At 44.9% G+C, this 26,737-nt stretch overlaps 1 protein-coding gene across 2 annotated transcripts in view; it reads left to right on the forward strand.

Moving 5' to 3' along the window:
- The first annotated feature begins 7,214 nt into the window (after window positions 1–7,214).
- Window positions 7,215–26,737, forward strand: part of LOC119432760 (membrane metallo-endopeptidase-like 1) — a 35,601-nt gene continuing 16,078 nt past the window's right edge. Inside the window, exons 1-12 of one of the 2 annotated variants that reach the window (XM_049658819.1) lie at window positions 7,215–7,307; window positions 9,969–10,074; window positions 10,645–10,686; window positions 13,592–13,753; window positions 15,395–15,475; window positions 16,702–16,910; window positions 17,381–17,576; window positions 18,415–18,501; window positions 20,659–20,789; window positions 21,670–21,895; window positions 23,561–23,659; window positions 24,704–24,781. In XM_049658819.1, coding sequence (XP_049514776.1) covers window positions 17,517–17,576; window positions 18,415–18,501; window positions 20,659–20,789; window positions 21,670–21,895; window positions 23,561–23,659; window positions 24,704–24,781 — 681 coding nt within the window. In that variant the 5' untranslated portion in view covers window positions 7,215–7,307; window positions 9,969–10,074; window positions 10,645–10,686; ... (2 more) ...; window positions 16,702–16,910; window positions 17,381–17,516. The remainder of the gene's footprint in view (window positions 7,308–9,968; window positions 10,075–10,644; window positions 10,687–13,591; window positions 13,754–15,394; window positions 15,476–16,701; window positions 16,911–17,380; window positions 17,577–18,414; window positions 18,502–20,658; window positions 20,790–21,669; window positions 21,896–23,560; window positions 23,660–24,703; window positions 24,782–26,737) is intronic. The other variant, XM_037699917.2, reaches the window with a different exon arrangement.

Below are 26,737 nucleotides of genomic sequence, written 5' to 3' on the forward strand. Positions count from 1 at the left end.
ACGTTGTTGATCTTAAACATAGGCAAGTTGTATGTCACTGATTAAAATTAAATTATGGGGTTTTACGTGCCAAAACCAGTTCTGATTATGAGGCACGCCGTAGCGGGGGACTCCGGAAATTTAGACCACCTGGGGTTCTTTAACGTGCACCTAAATCTAAGTACACGGGTGTTTTCGCATTTCGCCCCCATCGTGTATGTCACTGATGAAAGGACATCTGAGAACAACATGACAAAGGAAAAGGCAGCATGATTGCGAAACGGCGGCATGCGTAGTCTGTGAAATTCCACCTTTATGTGTCAAACGTAACCTGGATGGCGTTATCACGGCCTGTCGCAGCTGGACTGATGCGTTCGGGGAAGAAATTTTAAAGCTGACTGTCGCAAGAATACTCGCGCTTTGCTGCATTGCCCACGGGGACTTCTTCGCGTCTGTGGCAAGGTATAGTACGGTTCGAGTGGAATTCAATAAATATATTTTACGTGCGAAAACCACGATTTGATTATGAGGCACGCTGTAGTGGGGGCTCCGAATTAATTTTGACCACCAAGGGATCTTTAAGATGCCCCCAATGCGAGGGACACAGTCATTTTTGCACTTCGCCCCCATCGAAATGCGGCCGCCGCGGCCAGGATTTGATCCCGTGATCTCTTGCTTAGGAGAGCAGCACCTTAGCCGCTAAGCCTCCACGGCGAGTAAAGGTTTGACTCAAATGTCATGTAAGTGCTTCTTGTAGCGACGCGGTACTTCGTACGTACTGTTAAAGCCCTTACACAAATTTAATTGTAGAGCCTCTCGAAAGTGAGCCCATTATAATCTACTCGTTGTACAGATTGAATGCGACATTCCACTGAACTGTCATGCCCAGTCATTGTACCTGCTCCCTTTCCTCTCGGCTTGAAGTCACTTTAAAATGGTATTATAACAACACAATAAGTGGCAATGGAAATAAAACGCGGCGAATAACTGCAGAACTGTAGAACAAAGACGAGAGGTCAAGGCACACGAACCAGGGCAATAATAGATACTATGATGAGAATAAAAAGTTTGCAGGCGTACGATATAGTCATCCGACCCATGACAGGGGTAAATGACAGGCGCATATGCATTGCACTGGACATAAAATGGCCGATGGTGACGGCGAACTAAGATTTATCTGTAGGACGCTTACACCACTAGTTTTGATGCGAAAGAGTCAAATGGCTCATATAGCGAAAATGCCGGCGTCTGTCGTCTGGAGCAGTGAAACGGCACCTGAATTCCCATTGGCTGCGACGCCATGTCAGGAGCGCGCCCCCACGGAGCAGTGTGGGCGAAAGGGGACGCCTGCTACCGCAATAGCGCGCCAGGTGTTGCGTGAGGGGAGATGGCATCGCCGCGGCGTCAAATCACCCTCGCTCGCTCTCGGAAGCCTGTGTTATCTGCGCGTTCCTTGTCCGCGCAAGCTCTCACCTGCGTACTAGATGCCCCTCGGTTAGGACCAAATCAAAACACGCCAAGTATTTCAACGCGCTCGCTTGCCCGCGAAGAGTTCATAACTCGAAGGACCGCTCTGCGGCGTTCAATTGGATGCGGCTATGCCCGTTTGTTCTCTGATCCACACCGCTCTCTTCCTGTCTCTTAGCGTTAGGCCCAACATATTTCGTTCCCTCGCTTATTTGTGCGGTACTCAACTTGTTTACGAGCTTCTTTCTTAACCCTGCGTTATTCCTGTGTATTGTGTACCAATAGTTTTGAAACGTTATAGCCGCCTTGTAATGACCAGGAGAATGGCACATACAGTATCAAATAAATAATTTTTAATTCTGAAGCAATAATTTATAATTACCATATCGATAAATAATCAATACCTAAATAAAAAAGATAACTGATTAACGACATAATGAATAAGTAACAAATGAATAAATAACAAGACAGTAAACAAAAAAATGCTAGCAAGAACGACATAGTCCGACTTTAACTCAGGGGACATAAATGCACAAAAGACAGCCCAGAACCGAGATCGCATAAAAGGCAGCCATACGTAAACCAATCCCAAATAAAAGCATAAAAGTCAACTCACAAAATATTTCACACGAAACAGACTAGAACGTAAAATAAGCTCACACGCATACTTCCTCGTAATCTAACTCGGGTAGAGCAAGTCATTCTCCGGAGACTTCATGATTTGGGCGGTCCTTAACCCTTCCGTAGCCTAGGTCTGGGACTCAGCACCTGAAGATCATTCGAACTTCTTAAGGTGCTCTGCCCTGGCGTCTGTAGCGGTACTTGTCATGTGTCACGAATGTGTCCAGGGACAAAGGCCACCTGAGAGAAAGTGCTTACAGGTGCCGGTATACGGACAGACCAGTCAATAGTCTCCAAACACTTAATTTTGAACGATAAGTTGCATGGGTGGATAAGTTGCATGGAAATTTAAGTCGTTGTGGATGCTTTCGCATCCACAACGACCTAAATATTTTCTTGGTAGAATCTAACGTACTAATTCCACGGGTTGGCTTAAGGGACGTCCCTGTTAAGGACTCCGCAATTATATTGACGCCATTTTGGTTTTTCAGCATGCACTCACGGCTTCGGGCACGACCTTTTTTTTGTATTTTAACTTCATGGAAATGCAGCCACCGCAGCCGGAAATTGAACCCGCGACGTCGTTCTAAACAATGGGATGCCGTACCTTGTGGGCCACTAACGCGGGGGATTGCGGTTCCTTTGGTTGTAGCCAAAAATTGTGTAATAGAGAACTATTTTGCCATTTCAGGTGAATTATTTCATCAAGCGGCGTTAAAGTGGAGGGGGCATAGCTAGGAAAATACGCATTAGGCAACAAATTTCGCCTTTACTGAAATACTTTATTGCACACATTGAAGCTTCAGTATTATATTGCGTCAGTCCTAGAAGTATGCCACTTCGCACGAACCCCCGCAACTTTCAGTTTCTAGATACAACTCTCAATGTAACCCTGCCATGGTTGCTTAGTGGCTGTGATGTTGGACTGCTAAGCACGAGATCCCGGGATCGAATCTCGGCCATGGCGGCCGCATTTCGATTGGGGCGAATCGCGAAAACACTGGTGTACTTAGATTTAGGTGCACGTTGAAGAACCCCAGGTGGTTTAAATTATTGTGGAGTCCCCCACGCCGGCGTGAATCAAAACGTGGTTTTGATACGTAAAACCCGATAACTTAATTTTTCCTCAAAGTAACTGCCGAAATTATCAGCCTATCACAAATTAGAGCAAAAACTTTTTTTATATAGCGCTGCTGCACGAAACTGCTATGAACGGTAGCGTATACTGTGTCCCAGCTAACTATAGTTAGGCTTTGAAAATTTGCCGAAGCACTCCAGCAGGTCATGCCCAAATGCATGTTGGCAATTATATTGACGAAGTAACACTATTACTTGTATTCTGCATTTCTGCCTGATTTCATAATTAGATATGATTAATAACCAACTGATGAAGTATTAACACCTAGGCAAAATTTCCAATGAGAAAGTTGTAGAGTGTTCTAGGGAACTTCTAATTCAGCAGCTTTTAATTTCCTACTTACTGCGTCATCATTTACTTCAGCACCTATAAAGAAAGCCTGCGAGATATGAGCGAAAAAAAAAATGTCGCAGTTTCACCCGAAAGGCGAAGCATCAATTGCGATAGCAAATTAGTAGAGAGCTATACGGAGTAAGGATAGTAGTTTTATCAGCTGTATAAACTTGGACATGCAGCAGCACCAGCAACGCGCAGAACTGTTGTCGACGCCGTCGGCATTTTGCCCGCGTTCGCACAAAACGCGCGCGGCGTTGGTGACTGTTGCCGGAGCCTCTGGGTACATTCTAGTACGCTGTACTCTGGGGCGGCTCGGAGGTTTTCGAAAAAATCAGAACTGGACACTCGTCGAGCAGCGTTGGAAGTCTTTCCCACCTTCTCGCCTCGCAACGTTTTATTGCGATAGCAATTATATGGACGCTCAAAAGCAGATTTCTGCCGTCGCCGTCGCCGTGAGGTTCCGTATGACGTCAATGGAGATGAAATCGTCGCCGATGATAAGTGGTTCTTGAGGGAAAGGGAAAGGTTGGCGCTATCTTCTGCAGCCCTTGTTGGCGCTGAGCCGTGCTCCCTCAAGGGCTGCAGAAGATAGCGTCAACCTTTCCCTTTCCCTCAAGAACCACTTATCATCATCTGCAGCCCTTGAGGGAGCACGGCTCAGCGCCAATATGCCGAACGCTGTATGTGCGATTGAAAGGGCGCGAGGGACGGGCGCTTTCACGGGGAGTGAACGCACGGCGAACAAACGCACGGCGGAGAACAAACGCGCGTTCTGCGCTGTGCTCCCTTAAGGGCTGCAGAAGTAGGCGTCTCTTTCCTCCTCTACAATCACCATATATGTAGAGCAAACGTGCCTTCTTCCGACGCGCGAAAGGACGTGGGAGAGGGGGGGGGAGGAAAGGGAGGCGAGGTTTAGCTGCGGCACCAAGTGCCTATTTATGTCAGAGGCTCCGGCAACAGTCACTAACGCCGCACGCATTTTGTGCGAACGCGGGCAAAACGCCGACGGCGTCGACAACAGTTCTGCGTGTTGCCGGTGCTGCTGCATGTCCAAGCTTATACAGCTGATAAAGCTACTGACATTACTCCGTATGGCTCTCTACAAATTTGCTATCGCAATTGATGCTTCGCCTTTCAGGTGAAACTGCGACAACTTTTTTATATAAATAGGCATTTGGTGCCACAGCTAAACGTCGCCTCCCCTCCCTCCCTCTCGTCCGCCCACGGCCTGGTTCCGTATGACGTCAATGGAGATGAAATCGTCGCCGCGCGCCGCCGAACGCTGTATGTGCGAGTGAAAGGGCGCGAGGGGCGCGCGCTTTCACGGGGAGTGAACGCACGGCGGAGAACAAACGCGCGTTCTGCGCCGTGCTCGCTTAAGGGCTGCAGAAGTAGGCGTCTCTTTCCTCCTTTACAATCACCACATATGTAGAGCAAACGCGCCTTCTTCCGACGCGCGAGAGGGGGAGGGAAGGAAGGCGACGTTTAGCTGCGGCATTAAGTGCCTATTTTTATTGCGATAGCAATTATATGGACACTCAAAAGCAGATTTCTGCCGTCGGCGTCGCCGTCGCCGTCGCCGTGAGGTTCCGTATGACGTCATTTGGAGAAGAAATCGTTGCCGCGCGCCGAACGCTGTATGTGCGAGTGAAAGGGCGCGAGGGGCGCGTCTTTCACGGGGAGTGAACGCACGGCGGAGAACAAACGCGCGTTCTGCCCCGTGCTCGCTTAAGGGCTGCAGAAGTAGGCGTCTCTGTTCTCCGTCACAATCACCATGTATGTAGAGCAAACGCGCCTTCTTCCGACGAGCGAGAGGCCGTGGGGGAGGGGGAGGGAAGGGAGGCGACGTTTAGCTGCGGCACGCAGTGCCTATTTATATCAGAGGCTCCGGCAACAGTCACCAACGCCGCACGCATTTTGAGCGAACGCGGGCAAAACGCCGATGGCGTCGACAACAGTTCTGCGTGTTGCCGATGCTGCTGCATGTCCAAGTTTATACAGCTGATAAAGCTAATATCATTACTCCGTATAGCTCTCTACAAGTTTGCTATCGCAATTGATGCTTCGCCTTTCAGGTGAAACTGCGACAACTTTTTTATATCAGAGGCTCCGGCAACAGTCACCAACGCCGCACGCATTTTGAGCGAACGCGGGCAAAACGCCGACGGCGTCGACAACAGTTCTGCGTGCTGCCGGTGCTGCTGCATGTCCAAGTTTATACAGCTGATAAAGCTAATATCATTACTCCGTATAGCTCTCTACAATTTTCAATTGATGCTTCGCCTTTCAGGTGAAACTGCAACAACTTTTTCTGTTTACATTGTCACCATGGTAAACATTGGTTTGTGGTCACTGTGATATACTGCAATTGCTTGCCGTCGATGCTCTCGCGCCCACTCCCGCTTCTGTTCGCGAATGCGATCCTCACGGGCACGCTGTTATCCTTGAACGGTCACAGAGAAGCTATTGATCCTTTGGACGACACGCGTTCGGCTATAGCAGCTTCCCGTCGCTTTCGCGTCCATTCACGCTGTTACTCACGCCGGCGCTCTTTCTATGCACGTTTTTCTCCTTCAGTACGGACTATAGGAGCGTCCTGGCCACAGCAGGACGAAAGTACAACTGCTGATAACGTCGCCAAAGCGATGCCGACGTCACAAGAAAACGAGGCACAGACATTGGTTGGTACACAATGAAGTTTTATTAGTCCGCCATCCACTCCGGAGCCAAGGATCACCGCCGGCGCGCAGCAGGCTACTGCGGATTCAATTTTCTCGACGCGACATTTTTCGACACGCCCTGTCGACGCATGCACTTTTGGCGAGAACCTAGCCATATACAGGTTCGCTGTAAAAAGCACGTTACGCGCCCGCTTGCACGCCGCTAGGGCAGTGCTCTAAAGCATGCCGTGTATAAAGAAAGAGTGCATTTAGCGGGTTTTCTGCCATTTAAAAAGTTGCAAGGCAGCGACCACGCGGTTTGCTTATCGCTATTATGACCAGCTGCGATGAAAGTGCATCACTATAGTCTGAATCGCGCGGCCAACGCCTGCATCGTAGTCATGTCACTTTTCGATGGCTTGTCCACGCAACATAAACCTTTCTTTGAACGCTAACAAATGCCGACGGTCTCATCTCAAGCACCAGGCAAGGCCGAGCTAGAACTCTAATCGAAAAGTATCTGACGTGGCCTTGAGGCGAGACCACGATTCAAAACCCTATTCAACCTAACTTATCGGCTAAAAGTGACATATTGTGCTGAACAACCTCCATTTCTACGTGGACAACAATCACTATACATCTCTCTTTTTTTGCGCCTAGAGTACGCGCGAAAAAAAAGAAAAAAAAAGAGAAGAAAACGGAGTGGTGTTCGAGTCGCAGGCAAATGTCTGGGGCATCAATAGATTCGTGTGATGACCTCTTGGTCAAGGTCCCTGGGAAAGCTACTCGCCGGTAGTTTACATTGCTTGAGCAAAAAGTCACGCCATGGTCGATGGCTTACAGCTGTGAAGCACGTCAGCAATCGCGCACAGTTGTCCTCGCGACGCGTTCCACTATTTTAAGCAATGTGCTTATTGGTATTTCACATTTTCTTTTTCATAACAACTTGCCCTTTCGCTGGATATTGAAAAGTCGTGGTGACGTCAGGCGCGGCTGTGTTTCCTGCGATTGCTGTCCAGGCCAACAACCACTTCAGCTTCTTAGCTTTGCTCAGGCATTTTCAATCCGCATGGAACATTCTGCATTTAATGCGTAATCTGGATCCCGTACGTATTACAAAACCTATTTTGCGTAATAGGGTTACCCCGCTGGCCAGCGCTCGAGCGTTAGCTACTCGTGATAGCGTTCGACGTGATACACCAGACGGCTGCCCCTGCCTTGACCAATCTCGGGTCACACTTGCGTAAGAAGAATTTAGTGAATATGAACCTTCACTCCCTTTGCGCATTTTCTCTGCGTACATTTCGGTGCGCATTCTTGAGTGACAGAAATTTTCTTACAGACGTAGTCACCAAAGTGTTTTTGCCTTAAGAACAAGTATTAGCTTGTGGCCACCTACGATTTGCCTATTCAGCTACGCGTACAACGCAGAAATGTTCTCACTAGACCGTCAGGGAACCGATTTGAATGAAATTAGTTTCGTGTAGGGGAGAAAGCAAAGTTATTTATAGTATTGCAAGTGGAGTCCTAAATTACTGTCGCGAATGTTTAATAAATATTGCCAAAATTGGTAAAATTCAACGAAATTTAACTATGAACTCTAAACCTCTTAATGCTTTAAAGACAAATATTACAGATCTGTAAATATTTATCTACTAGATCGTCCCAAGCGGACAGATATAATTTGTTAGTTTACAGCATGCATGGCATCGTTCTTTCATTACTCAAATTTAGAAAACATGTTTTTGACAAATCACTTGTAGAATTTGTAGCGCTGTACAATATATTGTGTGTCCCATTTCACCGCTTTGGATATATCAAGAGTGTACTTAGATTTAGGTGCGCGGTAAAGAGCCCCAGGTTGACCAAGTTATTCCGCGGTCCCCCACTACGGCGTGTCTGATGATCAGAACGTGGTTTTAGCGCGCAAAACCCCTAATTTAATTTTAGTTAATTAATGGTGCCCTGCGTTCTGTATGCTGTGGTGATGGGGGAAAGCGTGCGTGGGTGAGCCGAAAAAGTTGGTGGTTCGATGCACGCGCCGCCTTCTCGCACGCATAGTGTTGGAGGTCACGTGATCAACTGTGTGCAGGAGGGTGAGGGACTGGGCTGGTGGGCGCGTGGTACGAGACCTTTTCTCGTGTTTTGCCGACCGCTGTGCGCTTGCATGAATTGCGCGAGATACAGGTATGGACATGTCGCTCTGACAATTGCCATGTTGCACCTCGAAATTTGCCTTTACCTAGGTAATACGGTACAAAGGAAGAGGTCGCGCTTTGCTGCATTTGTACTTAGCCGAGCGCAGCGGTTGAATACTCCGAAATAAACCAGCTCTCCGTTCGGCTTAAATTTCGGGGTGCCGTGACACAACCTTCGGCTCGTGACTGAGACGTAGTCGACTCGAATCGCATGTTTTATGTTTTTACTGCGATATCATTTACACTCCAGGCTCATTTCCGCTGTCGTCATCGCCCTGAGGTTCCGTATAGAGTCCACGGGCGATAAAATCGTCGCAGCGAGTGAAAGCATGCAACGGTGAGCCGGCAATCGCGGCTCGCGCACGCAAGGGCACGAAGCGCACAGGAAGCACTCACTCTTCCGGTGGTGCACAACGCTCTAGAGGAATGGTAGGGAGGCGGAGGGGCCGCGCTTTACAGCGGCCGCGCGGTCCCGCTGGTATGGAAGGCTCCGGGGGTAGGGGGGGGAGACGCTATCAAAACTCCAGCGTTTTGATAGCGAGTTTCCGCGGTCATCGAGTGAGGTGCGTTCATGTTTGCTTGTACGCGCGTGACACCATACTTGTTAATTTAGTACGTGTGCCTATGTTTATAAGCGTCTACGGCCGCTAAAACTACTATACTTACTTTGTGTAGCTGTCCACTAATTTCCTATCACAATCGGTGCTTCGCCTTTCGGACGAAACTGCCACATTTTCTTAAACCTTTTTTTATGCTTCTGCATTACTATGTTACTTGCGTCTTTGACTTCCGCGGTAAATGTTGTTTTCCCACTTCGCTACCAGGCTTGACACGCGGAGGGTTACTGCCAAGGGGAGAGCCGTTATTTGACGCTAAACGCGTGGCGAGCTACCAGCCATCTCGGCGAGCCGAAATGGCTGGTGGCTTCATGAGCGCTTTCTTCCCACGCGCCTAGTGCCTGGAGGTCACGTGATTTCAAGTTTGAGAGGCGCGTTGAAACAAGAACCAGCACGAAGCTTTCGTTCCCCACTGTTAAATTTCCACTGTTCCTCGACGCCAGTGTTCGTGGCCGTCGAGGGAGATCTGTTCATGTTTGCCAATGCGCGCATGACTCCATGATTGGTAATTTAATTGTAGGCTAATGTTAACGGCAATTTATGCGGCCGATAAAATACGAACCTTCTACTTCGTGCATTTATCGAATACTTTGATATCACTTTCGATGGTATGCTTTTCGGGCGGAACTGCGACATTTTTTTTTGTCATTCTCGGACGATTCTGTGAAACATCAGCATGTTCAATTTTAAATAATTTTCTTTCATTTATTACGAATAATATTACTTAGCATTAATTAGCGGGAAAGAAAGCATTGCTAATTGCTTCCGATTGCGAATCTACTGCCAACCCCTCCTCGTCAGTACGTGTAATATCATGAAGGCAACAACAACTCCGTGTTCCATTCTTGCGTGTTACATTACTAAGCCTTACCATACAAGGCAACATTCTGAAAAAGAAGGCTTCGATACTTGGTGTGCTGTCCATGTATTGTTTTTTTTTTTTTGCCTCAAGGATAATACAAGAAAGGAAAGAACTATGGAATTTATTATGTTTGCTAGCCTGTTCACGTGGCTAATCGTCTTGTCGTCGTCAAAAGCGACGGTCAATAAGGGCGAAGGTAAGTTGTTCTACATTATTCATAAAATTGTAAATAAATTTGTTTTGAAGTTCTGCCTTCCTGTGCGATGAAGTATTTTTATGAACATACACCATTAGTCGTGGCCAACGTAGACTTTGGAATTTATATAGTGTGACAAAAATAAGTATTGCGTTACGTTTTAACATGCCACTTATCTATTCCATTGAAAATAACACTTACTATGTATAAAAGTATCAGGAAAGCAACTTTCAAAGTGTCGTTCAAAGCAACTGAATAATGTCGTGAATGAATGACAGACAAACAATTGCCCAATAGCTTAGTGCTAAACATGAAATGTGCCTGCTTTTTCGCCCAATATCTTCGGTGTTATTTACGGAAACAGCTGTGTTATTTTATTGATTTCGTTGACGCATTGCCTTTTAATGTTTGTATTGGGGACGTTAGACAATTTTAACAATTGAGTTGCGGTCTCAAGTCACCACATTACATGATCAAACAGTTACGTTAATAAGTACTAGTTTCCTATTACCAGTTTTTTTTATGGTTTTAAGCAATGCCTTCCGTCATTATTTTCCCTTTCCTATTTAGAAAAGTACTCTGTCTGTTGTGAACCCGTCTGCTACGAACGAGGTAATGTATTTTTTATCATCGCCATGTTTTATTCTTGAGTTGAAATCGTTGACTGTTCCATACGGGCCATTGCTACATGCATGACGATATTTCAGAGGTGCGGCATTTGTAAAGGATGGCTCACAAATAGTATTTTTGGCGGAGGTTTCTTTTCAAACCTCTGTCTTTCTCTTTGTGTCTCACCCTGACTCCCCCTCGCGTTTGGTACAAGTACGTAAGTTTCTGGCAGAATTGAAGACTTTATAATCAGCCTATATTTATGTCCCCTGCTGGACGAAAGCCTCTCCCTGCGATTTCCAATTACCACTGTATTGCTCTAGCTCACTACAACCTGCGCCTTCAAATTTCCTAACTTCACCACACCCAATTTTCTGCCGTCCCCGACTGCGCTTGCCTTCTCTTGGTAGAATGAAAGACTTACATAGTCCTTAATGTCGAATGACAAAGTACTGCGTGCTTCTGGTCTGCGCAATCCGACAATAAATCGCGACATAAAACTTGTACATACCGTATAACGCCGGCTTATATAGGTATCTGTGAAGCAAACATAGCTGTTAACAAAATGGTGCACGGTATTGAACGGCTTCTTTTAATTTCCCATATTCGGGTTACCCAATTCTTGGATAACTGGGTATTTGCCGCTGGGTATGCAGCCCTTCTTGGCGGATCCCCCTGAATGGGTGCTAACCATTGTGACACATGACGAATAGAAGCCTGAAATTTATTTAGATGTGTGTCTTACTTGTCTGTATATGCACCTCTTATCAACATTCCTCCCACGTCAAGCATCACACCTCGCCTTCATTCTCGCGATACATGGAGATAACACCTACCTCGACGAGGCTGTGTGCGTCTGATCCGCTAGTGCTGCTACCTTGATAACTCGAACAACCTACGCGACATTTACATTCCAACACTGAATTGTTTAACACATCACATCATCATTGTTTAACACATCAGAAGTACGTGCGTAACTCCTCAATATAAGAAAAGAAAGCATGGCCGCATAGTTGATTATAAATGACCTGATGATTATTAAGAATGCTGTGCTTTCATTTGATATGAGCTGTACTTGCGAACATTCGTAGCCAACTCTCAATAGATGGAGTAATCAATTCAAAGCCAGCTATAGACGGGATGACAGCTGATGTTTCTCCTTTATTAGACATATACATTAACAATGCCGGCAAACTACTGGCACAACTTGGAACTCTGTAGTTAATGACGGTCGAACCATAAGTGAGAAGGGAAATAAACGTATATGAGGTCAGTTCGAAAAGTATCCGACCTTACTTTTTCTGCGAACACCTGGTGGATATGAAACAAGCGCACTTGCATCAGCCGACCTTGAACCTTCGTGCGCATGAGCGAATTTTTTTCGCGCCTGCCGATAGCGTCAGTCGCCGGGACGCAGCGTTTAAGTGAGGTAGTAAGCAGTGCTCTCGTCGGTTTTTAATTGCAAGGAAAATGACGGAGCAACTGGAGCAGCGCTATACTGCATCAAATTTTGCCAGAAACTGGGCGACAGCTAAGTGGAAACCATTCGGAAGTTTCAGACGGCTTTCGATGACGATGCTATGAGCAGCACACAGAGTGGTACAACTGGTCTAAAGACGGCCGCACATCGGTGGAGAGTGAGTCACGCTCCGGTCGGCCATCAACATGCCGAAATGACCAGGTCATTGCCGAAGTGAACGCTGTGGTGATGCGGGGCCCTCGTGTCCCGCACCGAGAAATTGCGGGAGAGGTGGGCATCAGCACTTTTTCTGCACATTCCATTGTGACTGAAGATTTCGCCATGAAGAGAGTTGCGGCAAAATTCATGCCGAAGCTGCTCACGGTGGAGCAAAAGCAACTTCGAGTTGAAGTCTCACAGGACATGCTGGATTCCACAAGCAGTGACCCCGACTTCATGAACACCATAATCACTGATGAAGAGTCTTGGGTGTACGGGTAGGACCGGGAAACCAAATCCCAGTCGCCACAGTGGAAGCATTCCACGTCACCAAGACCAAAGAAGGCCCGCAAAGTGCGTAGCAACGTCAAAGTGATGCTGACTGCTTTCTTTGACTCCCGCGGTGTGGTACACCACGAGTATGTACCACAGGGCCAAACAATCACCAAAGAGTACTACAGGGATGTCCTCCGTCACCTACGTGATGCTGTTGGGGGCAAGAGACCAGAGTAGTGGTCAACAGGAAATTGGCCCATCCATCAGCGCCTGCACATTCCTCGCTCTTGATTCAGACTTTTCTGGCGAAAAACCAGACTCCTGTAGTTATACAGGCTCCTTACTCTCCTGATATAGCCCCCTGCGACTTCTGACTGTTTGCCAAAATCAACAGGCCATTGAAAGGAGCGCGATTTCAGACAAGAGAGGACATCATGGCTACAACGACAGCTGAGCTAAACTCCATTCCGAAAGAGGCCTTCTCGGAATGCTTCCAACAATGGCAGCACCGCTGGGAGAAGTGTGTGAAGTCCCAAGGAGACTACTTTGAGGGTGATTGGGTTTCCAATGCTCCAGTTATGCCATTTTTTTCCTCGGCCAAAGATCGGATACTTTTCTAACAGACCTCGTATAATAGACATTTCGCACATTTCGCCAAACATGTACATGTATATTTGTTTCGGAAATGAAGTAGCATGCACGTAAAATGTGGCGATCGAAACTCTGCTGAAATGACAGAAATTATGAAACTCGAGAGAGTCTCCACTACCAAATGACACAGATGGATTGTAGCCTCTCATAAAAGCCCGTAAATTGGCGTAACATGCCGATATTCAAGGTCATTTCTGTAAGTAAGCAAAAAGACCGATCAAAACGTTCAGAGCATTTGTGATTGGGGTAAAAAGAGAAACACGGCGGGGATTTCAGCAACACCTGTTCTGGCTGTTCTTCCAGCGAGGCTGATCAATGCATCGCTAAACACGTCCGTTCAGCCATGCGATGATTTCTACTCGTATGCCTGCGGTGGATGGATGAATACACACACTATTCCAGACACAAGGTCCAATATCGGTACCTTCTACTTTCTCCGCAATGAACTGAAAAACACCCTCAAAGGTGAGATGACCATGTACATTTCTTTCTCACAACGCTAGAGCTACCACTAGGACAAAATTTACGTTTGGCTTGCAGGGAAAGTGTAGCATAGGAAACGTGCACTACTGTGAAGTAGATTAGGCCTGCTGTCATAATGATCAGCCCACTGTATATTAGTCTCGCTGTTCTTGCATTCCATACGTGTCGTTACAGGGCGCTTTCCCTTAGATTTTTTTCCTCCTTGCGGATTTCGGCAGAATTGCTTAACATAAGTCAGTGACTTTCCACTTCGAGTTGTCGATTAATTCGGTCTGATCCTGTAATCTGCTAGCCTCCGGGTTAATTCAGGCGGCAGAGTGACTGCCCCGGAATAGGCGTTGGCCCCTGGTTCAAACCCTGGACAAGTATGAATTTCTCCTTCAAATGCGAAACTTTCCTTCTGAGGAACCCGTGTGGGTTTCCTTTGTAGTTCCGTGTGCTACTTTCAGGTGGATGACAATTGTTTTTTTAGTACAAAAAAAAAAGCTACGCCGTAACAAGGCGCAATATATGCAATGTATTTAAATCAGCGCTTGCGCATGAGTGTGTTATGCTAAGGCCTACTTTATTGCTTGCATTACATGACAAGAAAAGGTGCCTGATTGAATATATGAAAGGGGAAGAAACAATTATGAGCGCAACCATAGCAGAAAAGTTTTAAATTAAGACGGATAAGATTGCGCAATTCGTCAATTGCCAAGCAACACGAGGGTGGATGAAAAGGAAATGTTTAATACATTGCAAACCTATAAAGACCTTTACTCCTGCCACAGTAGCCTAGTGGCTAAGGCGCTGGGCTGCTGAGCCCGAGGTCGCAGGTTCAATCCAGTCAGCGGTGGCATCATTCCAATGGGCGTCTAAAGCAAAAACGTTCGCGTACCGCCGCATTGGCTGCACGTTTAAAAACACCTGGTGGTCAAAATTAATCGGAAGTTCCCCACTACGGCGTGCTTCGTATTCAAGTCGTGGTTTTGGCACGTACAAATCTAGAATGTTATTTTAACTTTAGTCTTGCTACAGCACAAACTGGCAAAAATATTGCGCTCGTTATCTTTGCTTAGACAGACTGAACACGCCCCGGTGAAAACGAGCCGCTCCAGCTACCCTATAAGCGAAGCGTCCACCTGTGCTTTGGCTGGTCGCCGCATCTACGCAACCAGAAAAAGCGCACAGAAGGCCCTAACACACATGAGAAATAGGAAAGTTTTGACCATCTCAGAGAGTGCTGTCTGATCTTGAGAAAAATTGGCTATGTGTTTGGCTTGTTAGCAGCTTCTATGGTTGAATTGACAACCAGGTCTCTAGAGATTTCGCTAACAGAGCGTTCACATCTACCTAGACGAGTGGTGCGTTTATATTCAATTGTAGAGGAGCTTGTAAACGAGTGATCGTAGACGAAATAGTGGTTGTATAGAAAGGTTGTCGACGAGTGCAGTGGGGGTCTTTCTATAAGTGAATTTAAGCTAGAGTATTTCTTTCCTTGTTTTCATTAAAGACACTATATAGATCATGATCGATTTGTAGTAATTAAGGTAAGCTTTTATCAAGCGAATCCTAACGCCATGCCAATTGCTCTCATAAATATGTTTAACATGCCTACAATCCCTCGGGATTCGTTCACAGGTATATTAGAAAATATGACCATCGCTGAAGAGGAGCAGACTATAGAGAACAAGCTTGCCGTTGCTTACAATGCCTGTGTAGGTACGTGAAGTGTCTGATCATGCATATTACAAATATTACATTAGGCATGATACCTTTGTGTTATCCATATATACATCTATAGCAACGAGGTTACATCTAGATGCTTAAATTGAATTCCTCAGCTATGTAGTTTAGAACACCCTCAATAACTAGCGATGACTATAGAAGATACGTTGCCCTCGCTTGAAGAAATGAACAGTTCTCGCAATCACGAGTCAAAGTGTCGTAACACTTTGATGAAGCGCTCTTCGTACATGTTACAAGGTCACGTTAAGATGCGACAGTCATATTTCTTTGCCCACCAGTATAGAACATCGTTAGTTGTCAGTAATGACTACAGGTGAGACGTTACTCTCGCTTGAGGAGCTGACCAGCTTTCATGAGGCCCCAAATTTTCATAAAACCGTTACACGTGTACAGTCGACCGTCAGTTGCACAAAGCAAGGCAATCTACCGATTGCCCGAGCAGCGAAATGGCAGCATTGTGAGACATCTCCTGAACACACCCAGATCGAGAGTGTCGGCGGCCTCTATACTTTAATCTTAGGCCGATTCACACATATCCAGCTCTAAATAAATAAGGGGTTTCCTCAACGTTAACTTCTCGTTGCCAGTACCAAGCCAACAGCCTGGGGAAATTGATCAATATGGGCTAGCGAAACCAGCATGGACACATGGAGAGGACCTGTAAGCAACACACCACAGAACTAATAATTGTATTTTACCAAAGCATAAATGCATGTCAACTGAAATACCATGCGTGCTTAAATTATGATAGCTATCATAAAATGTTTGTAAAAATTAGTCTAACTAATCTAATGCAGAAAACAAAAACAAACACATCGTCATACGAATTTGATAAGAAATCAATGCGCAGTTTTCGACTAACTTCCAGTCTGAGAAGTCCCAAATCGCAACACTTAACATCGGATGACGCAACACTTTTGAGCAAAATAAAGCTTGCATGATGTTGTGCCTAAGCACCTGTGTACCAGCTTGTGCAAAAAAGGCAATATATATATATATATATATATATATATATATATATATGATTTCTTTAGGGCACCACAGTTTTCTGTCAGCACATGCTTATTAAGAAATAACGCGGGAGAGGAATCACCAATTATGTGGCGAATATCCCGGCTGCTTTTTCAGAGTTACTAGTGAATACTTCGCGCCGTATCAGCCCTCCAGCACATTCATTTTTCTTCTCTCCTAATATCCAGCTGTTCCAGAACAGGAGGATCACATCGACGTTCTTCTGAATGTAATGAACTTTTCCGGACTTGGTCAGTGGCCGATCAAATCTGGGGATAGCGAAAGATGTGACGGTATCGGAAATTGCAGTCAAATTATCAAGAAGCTTCCGATTTCCACCTTACTTAGCTTCCAGGTCGGAAGAGACTTCAAGAATCTTTCCTCTTACGCAATACAGGTAGGCAAGCTGGGGTTTCACGGCAGACGGTGATGCAAGAGTCCTCCATTTGATAAAATTCACAACCCAGTGCTAGAAAGCTATACTCCTCAATGGGTTTCATAAAACAGGGCTGATAACAATCAAAACGCAACAGCAGATTTCTGTGTATGCTCATTACCACTTAGCTGTTGTCGCATGCATAAGTATATTTCTTATCGAAACAGGTTGTGAATTATAACCCTAGTCAGTGGAACAGTTCTTTTAATGTGAGTTGGAAGCAGTGTAGCTTTAACTAATTTTATGATGGGCTATTTGGTCGTGTGCTATGACACACCTCATTAACTCTAAATTAGTTCTTGTAAGGTATCTTACTTCAGTTCCCCCACAGTTCACAACTTTGTACAATGTTGTTGGGAAGTTGAATCATGGAGATGAACGTGACGGGTATACCAATCGGCAATAACTGACCAAACTTTCACACTTTCCAGATCTCGCAACTGAGCTTTCGAACAGTGGGGAGGAACCAGCTCATACATCCAGATAAAAATAGCAGCAAGCTAATAATCACAGCATACAAGGAGCTCATTCAAGTAGCCTTGAAGCTAATGAACACTAACGTCAGTCATGAGGAACAAGCGATTATGGTCCGACACACTCGTCGATTTTGAAGGACAGCTGGCTAACGTGAGCAACAAATTAATTTCATCAAGCCATCGGAATATCAGACGGCTATCAACTCCAGTCACTACTTCGTGATGACAAACTCAGACTGCCACTGTATTTAATCATACCTGTCAGCCTGGAAACATTAAAATTCGTAAAATTCCTGGACATATGACACCGAGGAAGTAGGGGTTGATGGGTGGGGGGTAGTTGCACAGAATTTTTTTCTTTAGGTTTTCTTCTTTAACACTCCTTTTGAAGCTAGATACGCACTTTATCGGAAATATCTTACCTTTAGAAGAAGCACACCAGCCGCAGAAAACACCAGCAGCAGCAGAGACTGACAAGCAACACACTGTTTTTAGATCACAGTGACTTTACCAGCATAATTGATGTTGCCCATTTCTCTTGCCTCAGGAACTTGCTCGAAGAAATTGCTCCACTGGCGTCCTTCCACCACCAAACAAGATCTAACGGAAACTTCAGAGACCAACGAGCAAACATTTTTTTCACGAGCAATATTTATTTTTTGTAAACCTTGTCGCAACCTTCGCAAAGTCACATAATTAGCCCAAACACGCAAACTTTATGAATAATTCGGGAGGATTGGCATGATGAAATCGAACACACACTAACAGACTCGCACTCAACTGTGTTGCGCCTGCAATGATTGGAAGAGTTCAAAACTTCATGACTTTCCTTTACATTTTTACATACGCCTTTCTTTCGTTGTGTCGTCTTGTTTTTTTTTTTTTTTTTTAAGGTTATTGTACGCTTTGTGCTAAACCCCTCTGCGTTCTTCTGTACGTAGAGTATTTTTTATGTTTATAGTTGATTCATCCATTCATACAATTTACAGTTGACAGCACCACCGGAGAGACGACGCAACCTAATGGCAATTTATCACAGGACCACGATAGAAGAACTGGAAAGGAACTTCACTCGGGTAACTAACTGATCCTCTCGTATAGGCGTGCTCTTTATGAAAGACGGAAACCCTTTCTGTATTTGTGCTAATGTGTATTCGTAAAGAGGGCTATACAGCTGTAAATTACTATCACTTTAAATAACAGGCGTCATAGCCTTTCCTTGCATGCGTTCCCTTCGTATGACAATTCGCTGTATAATAATAAATTATCGCTGCTTGTTCACTTTGTTACGAACAACAGCTTCGTGTCAGCACCCGTTTGAATAGGATGCAAAGTTGGTCTTCTCGGCGGTTCAATAGACTACGAGGAACAGGAGACGTACTGCAATGCGAATCAGCTCTGCGGAAGAGCGAAAGATGGAGGAAGGTTGATGAAAAGGGAAACTTGTCATTCGCCCCACTCTAGCCCGAAGCTACATAAGAAACAGAAGGTAAGCTTTGAAATTGAAAAAAAAAGTCGTCCTCGTCTGGCGATGGAACCCGGCACCAAAGCTTTTCCGGCGCGGTCGCGCTACCATTTCAGCTAACAAGCTAGCAGATCGCAGAAAGAGGCCGACGTACCGGCAGTAGACACACAGCCCCGACTTTCAACACACATTCATTTACTGCTCAAATTCACAAGCAAGCGGCGTCGTTTATTGAGGCTAGAATAAATGTGCATCTTGAGTGAATAAACTAACTATTACTACTAGATTAAATGCACACAAAAAATAAAGCGTAATTCACAGTGTAATTTTACAAACTATTCATCATCATCAGCCTATATTTTATGTACACTGCAGGACGAAGGCCTTTCCCTGCGATCTCCAATTACCCCTGTATTGCACTAGCGTATTTCAACTTGCTCCTGCAAATTTCCTAACTTCATCATCCCATCTGGTTTTCAGCGGACCTCGACTGCGCTTCCCTTCTCTTGGTATTCATTCTGTAACCCTAATGGTCCATCTGTTATCCATCCTACGCATTACATGGCCTGCCCCAGCTCCATTTCTTCCGCTTAATGTCAACCAGAATATCGGCTATCCCCGTTTGTTCTCTGATCCACACCACTCTCTTCCTGTCTCTTAACGTTAGTCCTAAGATTTTTCGTTCCAACGCTCTTTGTGCGGTCCTTAACTTGTTGTCGAGCTTCTTTGTTAACCTCCAAGTTTCTGCCTCATATGTTAGCACCGGTAGAATGGAATGATTGTACATTTTTCTTTTCAACGACAGTGGTAAGCTCCCAGTCAGGATTTGTCAATGCCTGCCGTATGCACTCCAACCCAATTTTATTCTTCTGTAGATTTCTTTCTCGTGATCAGGGTCCCCTGTGAGTAATTTACCTAGATAAACGTATTCCTTTACAGACTCTAGAGGCTGACTGGCGATCCTGAATTTTTGGTCTCTTGCCAGGCTATTGTACATTATGTTTGTCTTCAGCATATTCATCTTCAACCCAATTCTTACACTTTCGCGATTAAGCTCCTCAATCAGTTGCTGTAATTCGTCTCCATTGTTGCTGAATAGGACAGTGTCATCTGCAAACCGAAGGTTGCTGAGATATTCGCCGTTGATCCTCACTCATAAGCCTTCCCAGTCTAAGAGCTTGAATTCTTCTCCTAAGCATGCAGTGAATAGCATTGGAGAGATTGTGTCTCCTTGCCTGACCCCTTTCTTGATAGGTAACTTTCTACTTGTCTTGTGGAGAACCAAGGTAGCTGTGGAATCCTTGTAGATGTTTGCTAAGATATTCACGTATGCCTGCTGTACTCTTTGATTACACAATGCCTCTATGGCTGCTGGTATCTCTACTGACTCAAATGCCTTTTCATAATCTATGAAAGCCATATAGAGAGGTTGATTGTACTCCGCAGATTTCTCGATTACTTGATTGATGACATGGATATGATCCATTGTAGAATATCCCTTCCTGAAGCCAGCCTGTTCTCTTGGTTGGCGGAAGTCAAGTGTTGCCCTGATTCTATTGGAAATTATCTTGGTGAATATTTTATACAATACTGAAAGTAAACTAATGCGTCTATAATTCTTCAATTCTTTAACGTCTCCCTACAAACTATTACTACTCATTAACTGATTTGTTGCATAGCTATGTTTATTAGCAATAAACATCTTAGTGAAACAGCGTTGCTTATGAATGGTAACAGAGGGGGCACTTACAAAGCTTGTTTCTGGCAGGTGCCGCTGAAACATTTGATCTCGAAAATGTTTTCATTGGTGAACATTACGATCACTGGAAACGAAACAGTAGAACTATTCGATTTGGAGTACTACAGTAAACTAGATGAATTCCTTCAAAGTGCCAATTGGTAAGTGAATAAGCGTTTACCGTAATTTCTCCTTCGCCATTGCGCAAATGTCCTTTCGGGTGTAAAAAATGCACTGTTTGTTTTCACACTTTTTTTTTCAAAGTAAATATTCGGTTAGTTGGGATTTGACAGCAAATACCTTCAGGGGTCCTTGGGCCCCCGACTTACAACGCGATATTTTCATGGATAACGCAGCCACTGACGTTCACAAAGCAATAATAGTTGCATCGTTATACCGGTAAATTATGAGAAGCCCTTTGAGAGCGAGAGTCCTAGCATGTTTTCAGCGCTGCAAGTCTCTCTGGCTGACCGAAGTCTGATTTTTTTTTTTCGAGTTAAGTTTATTTACTACTAGTGTCCGGATTGGTTCACGTCAAAGCCTTGGTGCTTCAACGTCGAAGTAAATAGTTGAGTTAAAGACGTGCTGCTATAGCCAGAGTCTTTCGGTCATACCAGTAACGAAACTGTGCTTTAAACTCCGGGCACGCTCGGTTACCTTTAAGTTCGGTTACCCTTATGGCTGACGCGCCACCAATGGGCGACAAAATAAAACACGTCGTCACTTCTCACCTTGCTTGAATATCTTCCTTGTGTAAAAAACGGCGCTGGTTAAAATGCTCTTTACTTGGTTACGCTTAGACTACATGCCAATTTTTTGTATTGTTTTGGGGTGAAATAAGTGGTATATTATAGTTAGCTATTGTCCACAGGTTACGAGGCCGTTCGCAAGCCCCACGCTGTTCGCCAATCCCTGCGTCCGGGTCTGAAACACTGGACTTACGTGAAGATTCGCAACTGCTATGATTAAATAGCTCTTTTTGTAAGGACATACGAGAGAAGCTCATATCTATAACAATCACAATTCTAATTCTGTTTCTAGCACCACGCTGTTCAACTACGCTGGCTTACGAAAGATTCTGGAGTGGGCCGCACATGCATCGGAGGAATTCCGCAATGCTTCTTTTGGGCTGAGCAAAGCTATTTCGGGGGTTCTTGCAAAAAAGCCCAGATGGGAAGAGTGCGTCGATACTGTGAACAATGCTCTGCCAGAGATCGTCGGTTACCGTTACGTCAAGCAAAAGTTCAGCGAGAAAGCAAAGAAAGAGGTAATAACACGAAGACTTTGTGAGGAAGTCTTCGAATTTGGTCTTTCCTCGGTTATTTCGTGAACTGCCAGTACACGTGCTGTTGTCAGTGTGTGCCAACCTTCTTTTATTTGCTTACGAAACTAAGTGTTACGATGCAGATTTTGTCGTTTTGTTGTAATTTCTTGTTTTTATGAGGGGCGTTCATAAAGTTCGTATTATTGGCATGAAAAAACAGACAACGAAACGAAATTTTATTGGAATTTTATTCCTTCTCTACATAATCTCTTCCCAAGGTCACGCACTTCTGCCAACAATGCATGAGCTGCTGCAGTGCAGTGCTTTAGAACTCTTCATTTTGAGAGTTCAGGAAGAGCTCGACTTGAGCGATAACTTCGTCGTTCCGAAAATGTTTCCCGCGCAGTGTGCTCTTCATGCGAGGGAAGCGGAAGAAGTCTCTTGGTGCGAGGTCAGGGGAATATGGCGGGTGAGGCAAAATTTCGTAGCCTAAGGAGGCTGAATGCGTCGCCGTCATAAGTGCTGAGTGAGCCGGTGCATTTTCATGGAGCAGACGGACGCCTTTTGTGAACTTTCCTCTACGCTCCTCCTTGATAGCACCTCGCAATTTGGTGAGAAGATCGCAATAGTACTTTGCTGTAATAGTTTTGCCTTTGCTAGCATAATCTGCGAGAAGATCACCACGGCAGTCCCAGAAGACGCTCAGCATTACCTTGCCTGATGACGGCACAACCTTGGCATTTTTTGGCGAGGGCGAGTTTCCGTGCTTCCATTGTTTGCTTTGAAGTTTAGTTTCAGGGTTATAATTGTGCACCCAACACTCATCCATGGTTATCAGGCGTTCAGAAAGGTCGTCAAGGTCGCTCTCGCAAAGCTTCAACAGTTCTGCGGCTGCTTCCTTCCGCAAGACTTTTTGCACTGGCGTCAGCAAATGCGAAAAGCAGCCCACGGAAACTTTCGTCATATGCAGGCTGTTATGAAGTATGTTGTGCACAGAACCTGCACTCGCGTTAACCTGTCTTACTAATTATTCAACAGTTATGCGTCGGTCAGCGAGTGCGAGAGCCTCCACTTGCGCAGCAATTTGTGGTTCACCAACGAGCAAAGAGCAGTCACTTTATTCTGCGTCGTCCAGGCTTGTTTGACCTCACTGAAATCGTCTGCGCCATTTGACAACAGTTTCACAGGCTGGGGCATTGTCACTGTACACTGTCACCAGCTCGGCGTGAATCGTCTTGGCATCGTGTCCCTTCAGATACAAAAAAATCGGATCACTGCACGTGCTTCGACTTCCCTGATGGGTGCCGTCATTTTTGTTTTGGCCCCTTAGTGGTGTTGCATGGTATTATATAGAACATTAGTTTTATATTACGCTAAAAATAGACAGACGCACACTTATTTTGATGCATATTGTGCACGCCTTTTCCAAATCTGTCGCACTGATATTACGAACTTTATGAACGCCCCTCGTATCATAATGGCCCAGGAAGCAATTTTTTCTTTGTTATTGCATTGCTATGAGGATGTGCTGCCGACTACTACCTGTAAAATTACCTGATGTGTTGGTCAAGCTGTTTATTCATCTTTACTTCTTGACAATACTTCCGTTATATGGAACAATTGATACCACGACACAACGAAACAAGACCTATTTCGGTGTTATCCTAGGTTGAAGACCTTGTAAAAAGGATCGCGAATGTATTCAACGAAACGATTCGGGGAAACGAGTGGATGGACAATGCTACTAAAGGTGCTGCGGAATCTAAGGTACAGTGGCATGACATTTTGAAACTTTCTTGTGCTAAACACTTAAAGCCTTTTATTTATACCTGCATTTACCATTTAATGTAATTTATTCTCGTTCATAGGTTTTTCCGAATATAAGGTCGCTTATCTCAAGACCCACTCACATTAAATGCACGTCCAGTCCTACCTTTCTCTGCTTACATTATATACTCGCTCATTCACTTTCCAGGATACAACACCACTGACGCCTAGATCTTGCGGCCATTGCTCGTGATTCAGTACAACGTCGCTAACACGTTTTCACGGTTAGAATGCTGATGTCTGGTCCACGTGGTTTTAAATACATGTTCAGCACGTTCCCAAACCCATATTTGGGCTTATGTCGCAGGGACATGAAAATATCTGGCCTATACGCAATCTGGGTAAAAAGAAGAAACCATGCATAACATTCGAGTTGAACAAAAAAATTAACAGGTTCGCTACAGTTCAGTGACAGTAAAGCGTTAGCATGAGGGCCTACCTATCATTATATGGTTGTCCACCAGTACGAACCCGCTCTCTCTTCTAATAGTCCGCTCCGCCCACCCACCGCCTTCTCTAATCTGACACCACTCCCCCACGTGACTCCTACTGACCCTACTATTATCCTCTCTCACCGGGAAGCCATCGCTTCACCAACTGCTCCAACACCGTCGACATCTTCAATTTTGGACCCATCGAGCGATCTGATGAACCGTAACTCCTTCGTCCATATACTATACCATATATTATACCATATATAATACCATATATTATACGGGCCTTAAATGGCATCTAATTAGAAACGTATGGGATAGTCTCGCAGTGTTCTTTTGTGATATGAACACATATACCAATATGCTACCGTAATTTGTGAAAAGTAAAAAATTTAAGAGCGCACAAGCGACACAGGGCCTCAGCAATCGACTGAAGTCGAGATATTTGTGGGAAGCGCTTTCGCGATCAACAAAACTCCAAAATTGAGCAGCTGCTGTTTGAAAGCCGCTTGATTGTGCGCTAACGTAGTGCCCCATTTTGCAATTTCAGCTTGCAAAAATGGCAGCGAAAATTGGATACCCAGACTGGCTACTAAACATGACATACCTCGAGAAACTTTACAAATACGTGAGTACAGTTTCATCAACATTTTTTATTATCATATGGTACTTAGGAGATGTTGACGCCTTTAATTGGCGCCGGCTACTCCTTTTCACAAATATATACGAAAGAAAAAAAGAATTAAACTACACGCATTAAAATTAAATGTCGACTCCAAATCACAATAACACAAAGTCCAGTCACATAAGTACGCTAATACCACACTAATACTGAATGTCAACTCAGAAACACAGCAACGTAAAGTTCAGTCACAACGGCACATTAAGGTAAACACAAAATCCAGTCACATAAGTACACTAATGCCACACTAAAACAAATTCAACTCAGAAAAACGGCACACAAAGTTCAGTGACTTAGGTGCACTAACGTAAACACAAAGTCCGGTCACGTAACTGTAATAAAATCACGGCACATAAGCTAGCACGGATTCGATTCAAATGAAGATACATGAACCCAGGTGTTGAATTGACCACATTCAGATAAAATTAAAAAAAACATAGAGCGAGGTAATCACAGATAAACACTCTTTTCAATAGTTTCCGAGAATATTGCTCGCTTCTAGAAATCTTTGGAGGGCCATTAACGCTCGTCTTTGCAACGAATATGTTGGCCAAGGACCTAAGATCTTCCTATGGCTGAAGGGCCTGCGGTCTAATGCCCCTAAATCACGTGCTAAACGTTGTCTGTGCGTTTCGTGTGGCGGAAATTCCAACAGAAGATGCTGCACATCCTCATCCGCGTGACCACAAGTACATTCCGAACTATCAGCTCTTAAATTTTTTGTAGAAAATGTTTTGTGTACGCGGTACCGAGCCGCAGACGGTGAATGGGTGTTTCGAAGGCTCTGGTTGTTTCCAATGTGGACGGGATTTTGAATTGAAGTGCAGGATCAATGTGAATATAAATCTGATGATTTCGAGTTCTGATCAAACCATGTCGCTTTGCAACCACGGACTGAGATCTGTCTTAGTATGTGCCGCAATTCTCCTTGCGTTAGAGGGAGACCGTACGTGCGTTATTAATGTGCGCTTGTCTAGCAGCCTTGTCTGCGGCAACATTCCCAGGGATATTGCAGTGGCCAGTTATTCATTGGAACATTATTGTGCCAGTTTTTTCACTTGCCTTTCTGAGTTCCTTTAGTGTCTCATAACCTAACGCCTGGTTTTGGGAATTGCTGATTCCCCACGAAGTGACGACAAAGCTGCTTGTGAGTCACAAAGGAGGACCCATTCGTTTCCTTTTAGCGTTGAATTGATGTATCGTAACAAAGACAATATTGCAAAAAGCTCCGCTATAATTGATGATGTCGCGTGAGACAGTTTAAATGCCTGTATTCGGTTCCATTCTGGAATGACAAAGGCAGCTGTAGAAGAATTTGTTTGACAAGAACCGTCAGTATACGCTTGAATATATCCAGGGTACCGAAAGTATATCTGGTATAGCGCTAGTTGTTGTGCTGCTAGCACACTGATGCGTTCACGGCTGAGCGCTGGAATTAGGGTAAGATCAAGGAACAGTGCAATAACCTTAAACATATTTTGAACTAACATCAAATAACCTGTTTTCTTAAAAAAAAAGATTCGCTGTTCTCACCACGCCTAAACCGAAGATACGGCTTCAACATTCTTACGCACATATTCTCGAGTGTCGCTGAAACCTCGCCAAGACTCATGCGCTCTCTATACATAGGTTGCACGGACGTCATCGCGGACGCCATCTTTGGGTACCAGCAGGTCGAGAAGGGGCGTAAGCAAGGAACATGACAGCATGACAGCAACAAAAAGCGCGTCTTGCGTCGAACGTCAGAGCGATAACAATGATAAACCGGTGAAAAACAATCGCCGTGAAAAAGCAAAACAGTTTGCGCGTGATAATACGTTGCACTGACGTCATCGTAGGGTACTGACGTCTTAGGGTACCAGCGCGGTGAGATATGGCTGCGAGACGTCAGATGAATACTAT

Source organism: Dermacentor silvarum, chromosome 11, assembly GCF_013339745.2.
Source record: "Dermacentor silvarum isolate Dsil-2018 chromosome 11, BIME_Dsil_1.4, whole genome shotgun sequence".
Lineage (NCBI taxonomy): Eukaryota > Metazoa > Arthropoda > Arachnida > Ixodida > Ixodidae > Dermacentor > Dermacentor silvarum.